Source organism: Narcine bancroftii, chromosome 1, assembly GCF_036971445.1.
Source record: "Narcine bancroftii isolate sNarBan1 chromosome 1, sNarBan1.hap1, whole genome shotgun sequence".
Lineage (NCBI taxonomy): Eukaryota > Metazoa > Chordata > Chondrichthyes > Torpediniformes > Narcinidae > Narcine > Narcine bancroftii.
The window spans coordinates 117,888,566-117,908,517 of record NC_091469.1 but is presented as its reverse complement, the minus strand read 5'-3'; the positions used below and the strand labels follow the sequence as shown (position 1 = coordinate 117,908,517).

Genomic DNA, 19,952 nt, shown 5'->3' with positions numbered 1-19,952 from the left:
TTAAAAGACAAAAGACAGTGTAAAATGTGAAACAATTTGTAAAAGATCAGTATTGTAGTCCTTAATTATATAAAGTTTGCTTTAATCAGGTAATTCACATAATTTAAAAAGTTTTAATTCGAATCCTGGTCGCTGGTGCTGTCACAGTGTTGCACTAAGCAAATTGTGCCATCGCCATAATTAACCACCTCCATCATATTTACAGATAAAGCCTTACTAATATACCTGTACTTAATAATTCTTACTAGGCAGGAATAGAGATACTTTGGGAGAGACACCGCAGCAGCATATGGTATCAGACGGCTCTTCTTCCTGGGTGTCACCATTTTATTCAAACACAACTTTATTGAATCTTTATTCAAATAGCTTATGTAGGTGGGGCACAAATGGGGCGTTCTGCTGGCTGAATGTTTGCTCCCATCTTCACCAAAGGGTTGTGGGTTGCTTCGGGGAACATTTACTTGTACAACTTTAATTTAATTTTTTTCTTATTGATTTGAATTTCTATCTATTTATTTATTTATTTGTTCTTTTTTTTTGCTGGATGCTTGAATTCTGAAAACCTGGGATTTTACTGAAATAGGTTTTGTGATCAAGGATCAATCACGAGAGTAAGTGGGATGACTAGAATACCCTTGTTTGCTGATGAATGAAGACCATAAGAACACAAGAAATAGGAGCAGGACTAGGCCACCTGGCCCATCAATCCTGCTCCACCATTCAATGTGATCATGGCTAATCTGATGATAGACTCATCTCCACCTTAATTCATATCCCTTAATTCCCCTACAATGTAAAAATCTATCCAGCCTTGTCTTAAATGTATTTACTAATGTAGCCTCCACTTTTGCTGAATCCATGCTGTGACTGCCTGATTACACATTATCAGAATTATTTGATTAAGATTCTTACATTCTTTTTGTACCACTTGATGATTGATTGATGAGTGGAACTTGATCGTCACTGAATTAACTCAGGACAATTGTCATCCGGAGATTAAGTGATGAAAATTGGCTATGACTGCCGCTCCTAATTTTTTTCTACAAAAATGCCTTCTGGAAGCATTGATTGATTGATAACAATCAGATGAAGGCCCAAATTTTTCACCCACTCACCAATGGGAGAATTGAATTTTTTCATTTTTAACCACATACATTTATTATTCTGTTTGCCAACCCATTTACTCTTCATTAATTTTCTCTGTAGCTGCTCTGCAAGATAGTCCTCCAATGTCAACTGTCAACCCAAATTACAAGATCGCCACAAAAACAAGAATTAAACCTTAACAGCACCTGGCAAAATTGCAAGCTGGGCTATCAATCTGCTCCAGTAATTTTCCCACATAGCACATGACTCACTCATCGAATAAACTGGAGAACTTTCTGGATGTTTTTTTCCCTCTATTTTTCCCCTGTGCAACATTATGAAAATTATTCTCTGACAAAACTAGAGGTTTTCAATGTACACATAAAACACAGGAAGTATTTTATGTACTACATCTTTCTCGGGTTATAAAGGTGTTTGAGTTTTAAGATTGTAAGTTGAAGTCCCCTTCCAATGTTGGTGCCCTTATCTAAAAGTAGTTCAGTACTGAGGGAGTGCTGCACAGATGGAAATCAACTAAGTTCCTTAACAGTAGTCTTGGGTGATTATAAAAGAAACCTTGGCAAAACTTGAAGCAAAGCTGAAGGGATCTTTCTATTTGATAACTCTTACTAAAACTTCAAGTGACATCAATAGACAATCCGGCCAATTTGTAGGATCTATTCCTATCATTAACTGTAAGGTGTTTTAGGACATCCTCAGGTCATAAAGGGCATTCAGAAAATCCAAGTTTCATCTTTAATTTTTTTTTCTGCTGAAATTATTTCAGTCTTTTTAAATCAGGGTAATTAAAGGCAGAAGACTGGATCGCTTTATTAAAAAAAATTAAATAAACTATTCAAGGTGGAAGATTCAAAATCTTTGGTATTCTTCCTGAAAAATCAATTTTCTGTTGAATTAATAAACTATTGTGGCAGCCACCACCACAGCGAGTAAGACGGCGCTCCGGCCGGTGAATGCAACATAAAGCCAGCAGACTGCGCAGCAGCACTGGCCCCAGCAAGCGAACCGGCCGACAATGGAAACACCAGCACCATGCAAAAGAGGCAGACCACCGAAACTACAAAGACTCTGCCTCCGGGCATCATGGGCAATTCCACCGGTTCTGGGGTGGGGGTGGGGGTGATGTAGCGGCCTGCCACTGCAGCGAGCAAGCTGACACTCTGGGCGGCAAGCACAACGTAAAGCCAGCAGACTGCACTGGCAAGCAAACAGGCTGACAAACAGCTAAAGCAGCCAAAGGGTCAGTGACCCTAAGATGGCACTATCCCTGCTGTACAGCCAACAGAACGGGGTAGCGAGTGGGGAAGAAGGTATTGTCATGCAAGGGTGTACCTGCGCGGGAAGACCCACCTTTGTCATGCAGAATGTGATGTCAGTAATCGGGGCAGAATTTCAATTTTTGGGAATTAAAGGTAAAGGCAGGCAGGATAAGGTTTAATCTGTCTTCTATTTTTTCTATGTTTGCTTTATCTTTGAATGCCATTTTTAATTTTTGTGTTGTTTCATCTATTTGAAGGGAAGGAGCTGAGCCAATATCAATGGAGTACAAGCCTATGAATGAAAATAATAAAGACTTTCATATTTCCAGAGAGGTTAAAGGAATAAGGACTTTTCCACACTTCCCAATACAACCTCTTCCACTGACTATTAAAACAGACACATTTACCCCCTTCGAGGATGATGAATCTGCAAATCCCTATTCAGGAAATGACACATCAAATGGAGTCATGGAAGGATTCTCAGCAAATTCTGAAGGAGGATCTCGTAAAAGGAAAAGTACTCCTACAAAAGTCATTCACGTTGTTCCATCAGAAGACTTGGCAAAAGATGTGGAAGAAGACATCAAAGTTGAATTGCCATCACCAAAACCCAGAAGCCAAATGATAGATTTGAGCAATGTAGGATTTCAACTATTCAGAAATTTTGAGCCACAAGACACAATGTGCTTGAAGCACAAGTCCATTAAACATAACGTAATGTGGCCTACCAGGCCTCTGTTAATACATCCTTCTCAGCCTTATTTTGCCAATGTCCCTCCAGAATTCATGTTTCCTTTCGTCATAGCACCGACAAGTCTGCATCTTAGATATCCTCTTTATCAAAATTTGAGAAATCTTAATGTAGGTGCCACTGCTCCAGAAGAAAAGAAGAATTCAGTTGAGCGAGTCGATGTTAACATTCAGATTGATGACAGTTATTACGTTGACGTGGGCGGCAATCAGAAACGCTGGCAGTGCCGGATGTGTGAGAAGTCGTACACATCCAAATACAATCTGGTGACGCATATTTTGGGACACAGTGGCATCAAGCCACATGCTTGTTCTCAATGTGGAAAACCCTTCAAGCAGCTGAGCCATCTGCACACTCACATGCTCACACACCAGGGCACCAGGCCTCACAAATGTCATGTTTGCCACAAGGCTTTTACTCAGACCAGCCATCTCAAGAGGCATATGATGCAGCACAGCGATGTAAAGCCCTATAACTGTGGCATTTGTGGCAGGGGCTTTGCTTATCCAAGTGAACTTAAAGCCCATGAAACCAAACATGCGAATGGCCGTGATAATATTTGTGTTGAATGTGGACTTGACTTCCCCACACTAGCCCAACTAAAGAGGCATCTTACATCTCACAGAGGACCAACACTGTATCGTTGTGACGAATGTGACAAAACTTTTCAGTATCCAAGTCAACTACAAAATCACACAATGAAGCATAAAGATATCCGTCCATATATCTGCACTGAATGTGGGATGGAATTCATTCAATCTCATCACCTCAAACAGCACTCGCTGACTCACAAGGTAGGACATTTCTGTCAAATAGAGAGAAAATAAAACTTAACACTAACTCAAAGATATGAACAGAGAAAATAATTAACTACAACAGGAGACAATAGCACTGAAAAATAACATGACTTCTATTCAAACCCAACCCTTGATCACTTTGTTCTTATAAACCAATTTCTCATGAGGCTTTTCTTTTCCCTCTTAATGTTATTATCTCCTGATTTCACATCATTTTCCTGGATCTTGCTTGAATCCTTCCAAAAATTTTCTATCTCATCCAAATTGTAATGTGGTTTTCATCAAACATTGATTTGATCAAAATGGTTTATTTTGGCAAAGGGCTGTAAGATCAATGGTGATGTCTGAGGGGGTGCAGAGGAGCAGAGAGACCTTAGAGTGTAAACCACAGATCCCAGAAAAAAGCAGACAGACATATATAATTGTATACAGGATACATTCTTTCACTGGGTGAGCAATTGGCTAAGTGTCAGAATGATATGTTATCATTATATTTAGTTGCAGGTAAAATCCTGCTTCATGCCGGAAGATGATGTGACAGCATTTCAAGAGCGTTCATAAGGATGCTGAAATAGCAGCAGGAACTCATTCTAGGGGTGACCAAACTGCAGTTCGTGAACCACATGTGGCTCTTTGACATATAATGTGTGACTTGTGGAAATATGTTAGCTGAGACAGGAATCGTGTGAGCCACTGCTTACAATGGTAGTTTTAGTGGACATGGCTTGTGATTGAAAATAATATGTATGTATACTGTATATAGCATGTAAAAGGCAACCCCCCGATTTTTGGCTCTGCTTGCCTGCCCACCGGAGCTCCCAATGTCCTGACTGCAGACTCTCGCCCAGGTCCCGTCCACCCTCCCATTCAAACTCCTGATGCCCTGACCATGGACTCTCAGCTAGGCTCCACCCATCTGAGCCCCTGACACCCCAAACACGGACTTTCCACCCAGTCCTGGCCACCTGCCACCCCTTGGAACTCCCGACGCCCCGAAAGATGCAGGTATTCACCATGGTCAAGTAGTGTGTGGGTAATAGTTAACCCCCTAAATTTTATCCTAAAAATTGGTTCATGAAATTTGAGTATTACACAAGTATATATGGAATGTGTACTTTTTGGTTATTGAAACTAATACAAATAAGCAGTTTAAAAACTACATGCATGAATAAATATTATCACATAAATATATTTCTTAATATTTATATGAAGATTTTGTAACAAAATGTGCATGTATAAAATTTTTATCATATGTGGCACCTACCTTAAACAATTGGCCATTCCTGGAATAGGTTAAAGTTGTTTTCCTTAGAGCGGAAGAATCTAAGTGGAGATTTAATTGTGATGTGCCAATTAACGAGATTGGATGACTAAGTGAAAGGAACAGATAGAGCAGTGGTTCCCAACCTTTTTCTTCCCACTCACATACCACTTTAAGTAATCCCTGTGCCATTAGTGCTCTGTGATTAGTAAAGGATTGCTTAAGGTGGTATGTGAGTGGGAAGAGAAGGTTGAGAATCATTGCTTTAGACCCAGTTATTACTGAAATATTTTGCTTGAGAAAAATTGTCATTGGCCCATTTCTTTTGGAGTTATGAAACTGTGCACATAACGAGTCAATTAGGTACAATTAAAACAGTGGTTTTCAAACCTTTTCTTTCCACCGACATACCACCTTAAGCAATCCCTTACTAATCACAGAGCATTTATGGCATAGGGAATACTTAAAGTGGTATGTGAGTGGAAAGAAAAAGGTTGTGAACCACTGAGATAGAGTATTTTACTTAGCAGAAAAGTTTGTAACATAAATATTAAATTTAAATAGTATGTAGAAACTTGAGAAAGGAATTGAGTCCCCAACATTCATTCGATTTCCGAGCCACTGACTCTTTCCCATTTACTGCTGATTGTTTGAAACTTATGGTGTCATGTAGTTGAACATCACAGAATTAGGCCCTTCAGCTCTCTGCATCCGTCACGACCGTTGCGCCCATCTTAACCTGCATAAGCCCATAGCCGCTATGCCATGGCTATTCAAGCGCTTGGCTAGATGCTTCTTAAATGTAGCGATTGCATCTGCCTCTACCACCTTCTCTGGCAATGCATTCCAAACACCCCTCCTCTGCATTGCAGAGGGTCCAGAGGAGGTTTATAAGAATGATCCCAGAGATAAGAGGGATGAGGTGGATTTGATGATTCTGGGGCTGTTCTCACTGGATTTTAGAAAGATGAGGCGGGATCTCATTGAAACATTCTGAAAGGAATAGAGTGGACATGGAAGAGATATTTCCAGTAGTGGGAGAGTTTAGGTCCAGAGGGCACAGGCTCAGAATAAAAGGATATGCCATGACAACAGAAATTAGGAGAACTTTCTTCAGCCAGATGATGGTGAATCTGTGGAATCTATTTCAGAGGTTGATAGGTTCTTGATTATTATGGGTGTCAAAGGTAATGGGGAGATGGCAGAGAATGGGCTTGGAAAAATAAAACATCAGCCATGATTTGAATGGTGGATGAAACATGATGGGCTGCATATTTTAATTCTGCTCCTAAGTCTTGTGGTCTTGAATCAACTGCTCTCTGTGTGAAAAACGTTTTCGCTTGGTTCCTTCAGAGCCTCCTCATAAAAGGCTAATTTGCAGGTGCAACAGGAATCAAGAAGCTGATTGGAATGTTGTTCTTCATTGCTGGAAGAATTGATTTCAGTGCAGGGAGGTTTTGCTGCAACTGTTCAGGGTACTGGCGAGGCAGCACCTGGGTATTGTGTGTAGTCTCCTCACTGAGAAAAGATATTGGAGGTTCACGCAGTTGATTCCAGAGATGAGGGGTTAGCCCATGAATAGAGATTAAATTGCCTGGGACAATACTTGCTGGGATTCAAAGAACGAGAGCAGATCTTATAGAAGCATTGCATTATAAGGACTGAAAGTTGTTTCACTGGGAGGCGAGACTTGAACTAGGGGATGTAACTTACAAGATTCAGATGAGTAGATTTTGAACAGAGATGAGGAGGAACTGCTTTTCCTATAGACTCATTAATCTATGGAATTCTCTGCCCAAGGAAGCAATAGAGGCTGTGTCATTAAATATATTTAGATGGACATATTTTTGAATAGTAGGGCAATTAGGGGTTATGGAGAAAAGACAAGTGGGTGGTGCTGAGTCCATGGTCAGATCAGCCATGGTGGAGCAGGTTTGATAGCCCAGATGACCTATTCTTGCTCCTGTTTCTTATCTTGCTGTGTAGTTTGCATTGGATCTCATCCTGGAAGTGAGAAAGCAGAAAAGCTAGAGAGGAGAGGGTGAAGAGATAGACAGTCTAGTTAAATACCTAGTATAATGAGAATGATATATTTGACTTCAGAGGCAATTCTGAGGAGGTTTAGGAAGTTAATTTCCAGCATGACTGGGTTGAGTATGAAGTGGTTGAAATAATTGGGTCAATACTCATTGGAGTTTAGAAGAACGAGATGCGACCTTATTGAAGGACAAGGTTCTGAGAGGATTTGACAGTGGATACCTTGGAGATATCACTTCTTCTCCAGGGTTAGCCTCTTGATGTTTCCTGATTTTTTTTGCTCCACCATTGGAGTTCATACCTTCAACTGCTAAAGCCCTTTGAACTTTGGAATTTTCTCCTTAAACTTCTCCACATCTCTTCCCTTTTTTTGCAATCTTTCTTTTGATGATTGCTGGTGTTAAATTTTGTTTAGAAATTCTTCACTGAAGTGCCTTGAAAATATTTGTTGTGTTAAAGGTACTATCAATGCTAATGTTGATCCTTTTCATGTTTGCAATTTTTAATTTTTTTTAAATCATGCACAAAGTGAAGACTTCATGGGCTCTTTTTGGAAAGTGACAAGAAACTGAATTCTGAGTGGATCTGACATCCTCAGAGGCATATGTTAATCTTTCTCCTGAAGATCAACGGGATGTTTTTCAGAGATGTATGGATTCTGAAGTGCCAATAATTGGCTTAACATCTTATGCATTTCTAGCATGTTTTGTGGGAGGCTCTGCAGAAGGACAGACCTGTTTACAAAGATCTCAAGAATTGATTAAATGCAGAGGGAAGAAGGAAATACTGTCCCTGAGGATCTGAGTCAGAGAAAGACTTTGCCTGGTCCAAAACTCCATGTCAAAATTCACAAACTCAATGGGTTGTCTTGGTTGAAAGTCAGTCACAGGAAACCAAATGGAACCAGCAAACTTGACCGCTCTGGTTCCAAAACCTGATTGCAGCTCCAAACCTGTCCACTCTGCCCCAAAACCTGACTGCAGCCCCAAATCTGACTGCTCTGCCCCAAATCTAATGGCTTTGACCAAAGCTGACTGCTCTACCACAAAGCTGACAGCTGTGGTCCAAAGCTGACTGCTCTCCCCTAAAACTGACTGCTCTGCCCCAAAGTTGACTGCTTTACCCCATAAATGACCACTCTGCCCCAAAGCTGGCCATTTGCCCCAAAGCTGACTGTTCTGCCCCATAGATGACCACTCTGTTCCAAAGCTGACTATTCTGCCCCATAGATGACTGCTCTTCCCATAGATGACCACCCTTCCCCATAAATGACTGCTCTACCCCATAGATGACCGCTCTACCCCATAGATGACTGCTCTACCCCATAGATGACTGCTCTACCCCATAGATGATTGCTCTACCCCATAGAGGACCGCTCTACCCCATAGATGACCACTCTGCCCCATAGATGACCATTCTGCCCCAACAACATTCTGAATTGATCCTTGGAAAGGATCTAAAATAAAAGCAAAAAATGCTGGGACTACTCAATAAATTAATTAGTAATTTTTGAGAAAGAAACAGATTTCACATTCATGTTAATGATCTTCCAAAGCTGGGAACCTTTAGAAATAGGCAAGCTTTATGTTGCAAAGCAGGAGGTTGGGGGAACAATATGGAAGAGATACAGACATGATTTTTTTACACAGCCGCTGTATTCCAGAGAATTATTCCCATTTTCTCAGAATGCATGCTGTGTAAAAAGCTCAGAATGGGAATAAAGGTGTCATTCCTTGAAGTGGCAGTTAATGGAGAAGAAGAAGGCCTTAGTCAAGCAGTAATCATGGCTTTTATTGGCAGAAACTAGTGGTACAATAATGAGTGTCTTAAGTGGTAGAGATAATACACGTCCAATGTCAGTAAAGCAAGGCTAAGCACAGTGAGAGACTGACAGCTCAACATACATTCACCACAGTCTCCTCCAGCAGAAGTCGGATTAAAATCAAAAGGACAGCTCTAAGTAAAATACAAGCAGGCAAGCAATCTACTGCGAGTGTAATACAACAATAAGATAAATGGTATTGAGAATTCACTGACATAGCCAAAGCAAGGCTAGTAACTAGCAGAGCAATCAGAATATAATGAGATGTTTATGAATACTGAAGCCTCTCTGGTTGTTTATAAATACGAGTAGACCTTATCTGGACAGGTGCAGGAGTGGCAACCTTAGGAACAGATCCCTGGTCTGTAGTGTGAGATGGCAGGACATCTGGACCCACTCCAGAATCACCAGCGTGAGGAAGTGAGGCCTCAGCATGGCCATCTGAATGCTTAATAGGGGTCACAGGCTGGGGTGGTGCGTCCAACCTCTCAGGATCACTCCGAGTAGGGGTGTGCAGAAGGGGTGAACCAGGCGGGGCCAGATCTCTTAGGGATACAGTGTCCATGCTCCTGTCTGGGAATTTAATGTGGGCATAATTGGGATTAGTGTGCAGTAGCTGAACTGGCTGGACTAGAAGATCCGTTTTACATATCCGAGCATGTCTCTTCAGCAGTACGGTTCAAGGCTCAGATAGACAGCTGGCCAGTCCATCACAGTTCTTGATTTCCTAGGAAAAGTAAACATACGTTCATGAAGTGTTTGGTTTGTTGCTGTACATCAGGGGTGTCAAACTCAAATTCACGGAGGGCCAAAATTAAGAACTTGGACTAAATCGAGGGCCGAACTAAATATTTATTGAAAATTTTCAACCAACTTTAGGATATAACTTTTTATTTTTTATTTTTTATTTTTCACACCATAAATCACATTAGCCATGATATACACTTTTTCTTTTTTACACATATACAGTGACTTTTTCTCCCCCCCCTCCCTCCTCCCAAGCCACCACCCCACCCCCCCCTCTCATCCATTTTAGGTATACAATCTAGGTTGCATTAAACCAGTCAGACAATGTTGTCATTCAACAAAAATACACCAGAAATTCTACTGAGTCCATTCTTTTCTTTCCTTCTCCTTCCATCAACTTAGGTAATGTTTGTCCCCGGTAGGTTTTCGCTATTGTATTTAATGTAAGGCTCCCATATTTGTTCGAATATTTCAATATTATTTCTTAAACTATATGTTATTTTTTCTAATGGAATACATTTATTCATTTCTATATACCATTGTTGTATTTTCAAATTATCTTCCAATTTCCAGGTTGACATAATACATTTTTTTGCTACGGCTAGGGCTATCTTAACAAATCTTTTTTGTGCATCCTCCAAATCAATTCCAAATTCTTTGTTTTTTATGTTACTTAGGAGAAAGATCTCTGGATTCTTTGGTATATTGTTTTCTGTTATTTTATTTAATATCTGATTGAGATCATCCCAAAATTTTTCTACTCTCTCACATGTCCAGATTGCATGAATTGTTGTTCCCATTTCTTTTTTACATCGAAAACATCTATCAGATACTGTTGGGTCCCATTTATTTAACTTTTGCGGTGTAATGTATAGTCTGTGTAACCAATTATATTGTATCATACGTAGCCTCATATTTATTGTATTTCTCATCGTTCCAGAACATAATTTCTCCCATGTTTCCTTTTTTATCTTTATATTTAAATCTTCTTCCCATTTTTGTTTAGTTTTACCATTTGTTTCCTCATTCTCCTTTTCTTGCAGTTTAATATACATATTTGTTATAAATCTTTTGATTAACATTGTATCTGTAATCACATATTCAAGGTTACTTCCCTCTGGTAAACTCAAATTGCTTCCTAATTTATCCTTCAAGTAGGATCTCAGTTGGTAATATGCCAGCGCTGTATCTCCAGTTATATTGTACTTATCTCTCATTTGTTCAAAGGATAAGAATCTACTTCCTGAAAAACAATTTTCTATTCTTTTAATCCCTTTTTTTTCCCATTCTCTAAAGGAAAGGTTATCTATTGTAAAAGGGAGTAGCTTATTTTGCGTCAATATTAGTTTTGGTAATTGATAATTTGTTTCATTTCTTTCTACATGAATCTTCTTCCAAATATTGAGGAGATGATGTAATACTGGAGAAGTTCTATGTTGTACCAATTTTTCATCCCATTTATATAATATGTGTTCAGGTATCTTTTCCCCTATTTTATCTAATTCTAATCTCGTCCAGTCTGGTTTTTCCCTTGTTTGATAAAAATCTGATAGGTATCTTAATTGTGCGGCTCTATAATAATTTTTAAAGTTTGGCAATTGTAAGCCTCCTTGTTTATACCATTCTGTTAATTTATCTAGTGCTATCTTTGGTTTCCCCCCTCTCCATAAAAATTTCCTTATTATTTTCTTTAACTCTTTGAAGAATTTTTCTGTCAGTTGTATTGGCAATGCCTGAAATAAGTATAATATCCTTGGAAAAATGTTCATTTTAATACAGTTTATCCTTCCTATCAGTGTTAGTGGTAGATCTTTCCAATGCTCTAAATCGTCCTGTGATTTTTTCATTAGTGGATTATAATTGAGTTTATATAATTGGCCTAGATTTTTGTTTATTTGTACACCTAGGTATCTTATTGCCTGCATTTGCCATCTGAATGGAGATTCCTTCTTAAATTTTGAGAAATCCGCATTATTCATAGGCATTGCTTCAATTTATTTACGTTTATCTTGTAACCCGACACTTCTCCATATTCCTTCAATTTCTTATATAATTCTTTTATTGATAGTTCTGGTTCTGTTAAGTACACTATAATATCATCTGCAAATAGACTGATTTTATATTCCCTGTCTTTTATTTTTATTCCTTTTATATTATTATCTATTCTTATCAATTCTGCTAGTGGTTCTATAGCTAGCGCAAACAATAAAGGTGATAGTGGGCATCCCTGCCGCGTTGACCTGCTTAAGTTAAATTGCTTTGATACATGTCCATTTACTGTCACTTTCGCTAACGGTCCCTTATATAATGCTTTAATCCAATTAATATACTTCTCCGGTAAACTGAATTTTTGCAATACTTTGAACAAATAATTCCATTCTACTCTGTCGAAGGCCTTCTCTGCGTCTAAAGCAACTGCTACTGCAGGTGCTTTATTTCCTTCTACTGCATGAATTAAGTTAATAAATTTACAAATATTGTCTGTTGTGCGTCTTTTTTTGATAAATCCAGTTTGGTCTAAATTTACCATTTTTGGTACCTGTTCTGCTAATCTGTTTGCTAATAGTTTAGCTATTATCTTATAATCTGTGTTTAGCAAAGATATTGGTCTATATGACGCTGGTGAGAGTGGATCTTTCCCTTGTTTTAGTATTACTGTAATTATTGCTGTTTTACATGAATCTGGTAAGCTTTGTGTTTCATCAATCTGGTTGATTACATCCAGGAGGGGCGGAATTAATAAGTCTTTAAATGTTTTGTAGAATTCTATTTGAAATTCATCCTCTCCTGGTGTCTTAATATTTGGTAATTTTTTTATTATCTCTTGTATTTCTACTGTTCCAAATGGTTCTGTTAATTTATTTTGTTCCTCTATTTGTAGTTTTGGTAGTTCAATTTTAGTCAAAAATTCATCTATTTTCCCTTCTTTCCCTTCGTTTTCGGTTCGGTATAATTGTTCATAGAATTCTCTAAAGTTTTCCTTAATTTCTTTTGGATTATATATAATTTGTTTGTCATTTTTCCTTGATGCCAATACCATTTTCTTAGCTTGTTCTGTCTTAAGCTGCCATGCTAGGATTTTGTGCATTTTTTCACCTAGTTCATAATATTTCTGTTTTGTCTTCATTATATTCTTCTCTACCTTATATGTTTGTAATGTTTCATATTTTATTTTTTTATCTGCTAATTCTCTTCTTTTAGTTGTATCTTCCTTCATTGCTAATTTTTTTTCTATGTTTACTATTTCCCTTTCCAACTGCTCTGTTTCCTGATTATAGTCCTTCTTCATCTTGGTTACATAACTTATTATTTGCCCTCTAATGAATGCTTTCATTGCATCCCATAGTATAAACTTATCTTCCACTGATTCCGTATTTACTTCAAAATACATTTTTAATTGTTTTTCAATAAATTCTCTAAAATCCTGTCTTTTAAGTAGCATGGGGTTTAATCTCCATCTATACATTCTTGGAGGGATGTCCTCTAGCTTTACTGTCAATATTAAGGGTGAATGGTCCGATAGTATTCTCGCTTTATATTCTGTTTTTCTTACTCTATCCTGCATACTAGCTGATAACAAAAATAGGTCTATTCTTGAGTATGTTTTATGTCTAGCCGAGTAGTATGAGTATTCCTTTTCCTTTGGGTGTTGTTTCCTCCATATATCCAAAAGTTGCATTTCTTCCATTGATTTAATTATAAATTTGGTTACTTTGTTCTTTCTGTTAATTTTTTTCCCCGTTTTATCCATATTTGGATCCAAATTCAGGTTGAAATCCCTTCCTATTAGTATGTTCCCTTGCATATTAGCTACCTTCAAAAAGATATCTTGCATAAACTTTTGATCTTCTTCGTTAGGTGAATATACATTAAGTAGATTCCAAAACTCCGAATATATCTGACATTTTATCATAACATATCTCCCTGCTGGATCTATTATTTCCTCTTCTATTTTAAATGGCACATTTTTACTAATTAATATAGCCACTCCTCTTGCTTTTGAATTATACGATGCTGCTGTTACATGTCCTACCCAATCTCTCTTTAATTTCTTGTGCTCCAATTCAGTTAAGTGTGTTTCTTGGACAAATGCTATATCAATTTTTTCCTTTTTCAGTAAATTTAGTAGTTTCTTCCTTTTAATTTGGTTATGTATTCCATTAATATTTAAAGTCATATAGTTCAGCGTAGCCATTTTATACTTTGTTTATCTTCTCTTTCTGTTTTTCCATCATTACCTTTCCTCCTTTTCCATTTCTGTTTTCTTATTTTCAACTCTTTATAAGACAACATTCCTACAACATCAAACATTTTCCTTATTCTCCTATTTATATCTTCTTTATCCCCAATCTCCCCTTCCCCTCCTGAGTTGTCCTTTATCCCTTGTCGGACAACCACATCTCCCCAACTTTAGGATATAACTTTAGGAGGATAATGTTACAGGTCAGGAGTAGGTAGCTCAAGTTCACCTTTTGCTTGACCTGAGGGAAACATATTTGGTCCCTGTGGAGATGTAGTCAGCATTCACAGGCTGTGTCCATTTTGGCCTGCATCAGGACTCAGCATTTCCTGCTCACTCCTCAGGCTCTAGGCCTCTATTCACCCTCGACCCACCATCCCTCTACCTGGCCAGTCCTTTACCCAACCTCTACTCACCCCTCACTCCACTCGCTCTGCCTCTACCCACCCCATCCTATACACGCCCCTCTACTGCCTCTCCCCTCAACCTGTTCCTCCCTCTACCCATCTCTCACCTTCTAATCACCCCTCCCCTACTCGCCCTGCCCCTCCCCTTTTACCTCTTCCCTATCCACCCCTCCTTCTACTCATCCCTCCCTCTAACTGCCACTCGCACCACCATAACTTCCCCTGCCCATTACTCCTCACCTACACCCTCTGCCCACCCCTGCTTGCCCACCCCTGCTTACCCACCCACTCAGGCCCAGCGCGCTGCCGATCAGCCTTTGTGGACAGCCACCATCTCTCTCTTCACGTGCAGGGCCGAACCAGCCGTCCCTGGGGTTCGCGCGGGTGCAAGCGCTGAAGGCTGTGGCGACCGGGAGAAGTGCACTCGCGCTGTGGAAGGGCCGTCCGGTGCCAGTCACGCGGGGCTCGCGCTGCCCGGGGGCCGTGTGCAGCCTGCCATGCCCGTTGCACCGACAGGAAATCCGCCGCACCGCTCGACAGGTGGGAGAAGTGACTAGTTGTGCGGGAAGCCTTCCAACCGGCTTGCCGGCTGATGACATTGACAGACTTCTCGTGTTACAATTTCTCGTGTTACAATGGGGAAGGATGTGCAATGAAGGGGGAGGATGGTGGGGGTGACATTACCAAAAAACAGCATCAGCTCTCGCTGCAGGGCGGGCCACCTCTAATACATTTTTGAAATGATCTTGCGGGCCAAATATAATTATATCGCGGGCCAAATTTGGCCCGCGGGCCAGCGTTTGACATGTGTGCTGTACATAGTAGAGACTGAATGGAATGTAGTGCCTCAGGCAGCACCTCCTGCCACCGAGTAACGGGGTAACCATGTGTCTTTAACGCGAGGTTAACAGTCTTCCAGACTGTGGCATTAGCCCTTTCAACCTGACCATTGCCCTAGGGGTTGGAGCTCATGGTGCGGTTGGTGGCAATCCCCTTGCGTAACAGAGCTTGGCGCAGCTCTGTGCTCATGAATGCTGAGCCTCTGTCTGTATGAATGTAACTGGGAAAGCCAAAAATACTGAAAATTCTGTCAAGTGCCTTAATGACAGACATCATTGAGAAGTCGGGGCTGGGTATCGCGAAGGGGAATCTTGAATATTCATCGATCACAATAAGGAAAAATACATTTTTGTTGTTAGAAGGTTACGGCCCTTTAAAATCTAAACTGATCCTCTCAAAAGGTCAGATTGCTTTGATGAGAGTGGCCTCCGGAACTTTAAATTACTGCGGTTTGCATTCTGCGCAAACAGGACAGCATTTAGTCAGTTTTCTGATTTCTTTGAGGGAATAAGAAAGGTTGTTAGCCCTTATATAGTGGAAGAATCTTGTGACCCTGGGTGGCACAGTCTTCTATGGATCTCCTTTAGTCCTGCAAGTTGAACACCGGCAGCAGCTCGTGATAATGTGTCAGAGGGATCATTTAACTTGCCAGGTCTGTACAGGAACTCATAATTGTAAGTTGAGAGTTCTATTTGCCAGCGTGCCATCTCATCATTTTTAATTTTACTTTTGTGTTTAGTACTAAACATGTAGGCTACAGATTTCTGATCAGTGATCAGGGTGAATTTTCTGCCAGCTAGAAAGTGTCTCCAGTAGCGAACAACTTCAATGATAGCCTGGGCTTCTTTTTCAATGGCCGGATGTTTACGTTCAGGTCTGCATAACGTGCGGGAGAAGAATGCCACAGGTCTGCCCTTTTGAATAAGGGTTCCTGCTCAGTTTCCACTTGGAACGGGACATCCTCGTCAATGGACGAAAGTGCAGCTTTGGTAATATCAGCTTTAATTCTCTCGAAAGCTTTCAGAGCTGCTGGAGAGAGAGGGAAAGATTTTGTGTCAAATAGGGATTGTGTTTTTGTATCTGTAATAGTACAGATCTATCACCAATGTATATAGTTACAGTATCTAGACTGTGCTTACAGCGATTGGCTGAGAGCTTAGCCACACCTACTGTCTGGGCCTTAAAGGGTTGTGTCCCTAGCCAGGTCGGACCATTCCGGACTGGTCGGCCACTTGTGAAGAGCTCCTGTCTTTTGCTAACAAAAGCCTTGGTTTGGATCAACAAGTCTTTGATTCTTTTGACGAGCTCAACAGCATCGTAGTCACGTATCCATTTGCAGTAGTAGGAAAAGAATTCCAAACACCTTTTAAGGGCTTTTGCTGAGTCTGGGGATGGCAACTTCTTGAGGAGAGCCATTCTTTCTGGATCGGGGGAGATTTCGCCCTCGCAAACAATGTAGCCCAGAATGGGTAGTTCTGTTGCATTGAAAACACATTTACCCTTGTTGAATGTAAGGTTGAGTTCTTTTGCTGTTGCTAAAAATTTTTTTAAGTTGTTATCATTTTCAGTCTGGGTCTTCCCACAGATAGTGACATTATCCAGATAGGGGAACGTACCTTGTAACTCATACGTTCTAACGATGTTATTTCTCTCTCTCTGAAACACCAACACACCGTTAGTGACTCAAGATACCCTTTTAAACTGGTATAACCCCCCATTAGCCTCAAAGGCCATATAGGGTTGTTCACTTCTTTTTAAAATGGTGATTTGGTGGTAAGTTGCCTTAAGGTCGATAGTCGAGTACACTCTATATTGTGCTGTCCGATTAACCATTTCGTTGATGCGTGGCAGAAGGTAGGCATCCAAGTTGGTGTAACGATTAATTGTCTGGCTGTAGTCAATAGCCAGTTGTTTCTTAGTGTGATTTTTCACAACTACCACCTGGGCTCTCCACAAACTCCTGCTAAGTTTAATCACCCACTCTTTAAGTAGTCTCCGAGACTCGGCTTTAATAAAGTCATGGTCCTCTTTGCTGTAAGAACGGCTCTTAGAGGCAATCAGTCGACACTCAGGAGATAGATTACTGAACAGGGAGGGAGCTTTGATCTTTAGTATGGACAGACCACAGTAACTAGTGTGGGGGATGGTAAGTGTGGGTAGTGGCCCACCGAAATTTAACACCACATTTTTCATCTGAGATTGAATGTCCAACCCCAGTAACACAGGAGTGCAGAGATCAGGCATTACAAAGAGCTAAACATTAGCAAGACAATGTCCCTGCAAGTTCAAAGTGACTTTACAGTTATCCCGTACAGTTTTTTTTAAGTTCACTACAAGCCATCGATATCCTTCGGTTCGCTGGATATCTCCGCAAATTTAAGGCTTTAGCAACCTTTTCATGGATGTAGCTGTCAGTGCTGCCGGAGTCTATTAAGCAATCGACAATCTCACCATTAATCTCCCCCTCCATAGTCGACTGTTCCAGTCCGTAACAACCCTCAAGTTTTACAGTCAATTGAGTTATCACAGGAAAACTTTGTGTTGATCTCACCTCACTGTCTCTTGAAGTTGATTCAGCGGACTCATCTGAAGATTCTCCTTTTTCATAGTCGTCTTCCATTCCAGCATCTTCAGGATGAATTTTCTTGGTGCTTTTCTTCATCCTTTTATCGGTGGGAGTATTTTTCACTTTACATGGTTTAGCAAAGTGGCCATGTTTCCCACAGTAGCTGCAAGTAGCGAATCAAGCTGGGCATTTCTGTCTGGGGTGCCAGCTCTTATCACAGAAGTATCATTTGCCAGGGGTTCACCCCTTTCTCCCCTTCGGGGTTCCAGCACTCCTGGATGTTTCCGTTTCAGTTTCCAGCATTTCACTAGACTGTATGGCACTTCTCAGTGTTTTGGCTCGTGTGACTGCCTGGCCATAGGTCAGGGGCTCTGTCTCTAGACGCCTCTGAAGGATGTAACTGGAGTCGATTCCGTTGACAAAAGCATCCAGCTTCAAGGCATTGTGGTGTTGTTCCACATTGACTGCCCTGATATTGCATTCATTTGCCAGCAAGTCGAGGGCCAGTGCATAGGCAGCATCACTTTCCCCAGGTTTCTGGCATCTAGTCAGCAACTGGTGTCGAGCAAGACCACATTCCATGGTGCCACATAGTAAGTGGTCAGTCCTTCATGGGCTATAGCCAGAGTTGTAGCTCCTTGTGTTACAGCTAAAGGGATCTCACCCAGTAGTGAATTCAGGTGGCCCCACTGTATCGCCTCATCGACTACATGTTCCGAGTAGTAATCGAAACAAGCAATCCAGTGGTTGAAGATTTCTCTGGCTCTCGGGGCAGACTGGTCGATTATCAGCCGCTCTGGCTTGAGGGCTTCATCCATTCCTGCTAATAAAATTGAAGTGCCAGTTAATGAAGAAGACGAAGGCAGTGCAGTCAAGCAGTAACCATGGCTTTTATTAGCAGAAACTAGTGGTACAATAATGAAAGACAATGGGTGCATACACAGTTATACCCAAGGGGAGTGTCTTAAGTGGTAGAGATAATACATGTCCAATATCAGTAAAGAGGGCTAAGCACAGTGTGAGACTGACAGCTGAACAAAGATTCACCACATTCCCATTCTGACATTTTACCTCCCAGATGCCTTGTCAATTTCCTGGAACACCTGCAGTCTAAGGTGAACTGCAGGCATTCTGTCAACAATGAGCTAATGAGCAGGACATCGCTGCAGTGGTGTTCCAAGTCCTGCCTCTTTACTTACCACACTTCCAGTATGCTGTCTAAACTCGTGTAAAGAAATGGAGATTTGGAGCTTTGGTCATTCATGTGTGAACGGCCAATGCCAAGAAGTTGGTCATTCTCCAGACTGGCAAAATCACACAAAATCTATCTAAAAAACATAAAAGAGGATGTTTGTGAAAAGGCAGAGAAAATGGATGACACAGATTAGTCACAGTGCAGCCAAACCGTTTGGAGAGGATGTAAATACAAAATTTGAAGAGAAGGAAATAAAATACTTGTCAGAACAATAAAAAGTGGAACACAACCGTTGCTGGAAATGTGAAAGGAAGTGAATGAGAGAAAGCCAGTTTGTCAGGCAGTTTGGGTGGAGAGAGAAAAACTACATCATGTCAGAATTGGCCAGGAATTAAAAAGCGCAAGTGCTTAACATCTGAAATGTAAACTGAAAAAGCACTGGAAACACACAGTGGAAAGAGGTACAGAAATATTACTTCAATTAACAACTCCTCATCATAAAGTTATTGAAATGAAATGCAACCTTACCCCACTGACCAATATCCAATCTGATTCACTGAGCACTCCCCAAAACCCCTCCGCTTAATATGGAACACCTGGCTATATTCATTGTTGAACCGTCATGGCTGTACTGTACAGCTGTGATCTTCAAGATTATTGTGGCCTTCACTGGAACAGTGTGTAGCCAAACACAGAGAAATCAGAGTAGAAATGGGTTGGAGAATCAAAGCACCAGGCAACCAGAAGTTCAAGGTTGTCCTTGTAGATTGATGGAGTGGTTCTGCAAAGGGATCACCCCATCTAATAAAGAGAAGATCAAATGCAATTGGAAGAAGTCCAAGTAAATGGCTGTTTGAGTCCTTAGCTAGAGGAAGAGAAGAGGTAAAGGAACAGGTGTTGCATCTCCAGCAGCAACATGGATT

The 19,952-nt window shown here is 40.5% G+C and overlaps 1 protein-coding gene across 2 annotated transcripts in view; it reads left to right on the top strand.

Moving 5' to 3' along the window:
• znf366 (zinc finger protein 366) overlaps nucleotides 1-19,952 on the top strand; it is a 76,840-nt gene that overhangs the window by 20,157 nt on the left and 36,731 nt on the right. For both annotated transcript variants that reach the window (XM_069936824.1, XM_069936818.1), the window contains exon 2: nucleotides 2,624-3,911. In XM_069936824.1, the coding sequence (XP_069792925.1) occupies nucleotides 2,646-3,911 (1,266 nt within the window). In that variant the 5' untranslated portion in view covers nucleotides 2,624-2,645. The remainder of the gene's footprint in view (nucleotides 1-2,623; nucleotides 3,912-19,952) is intronic.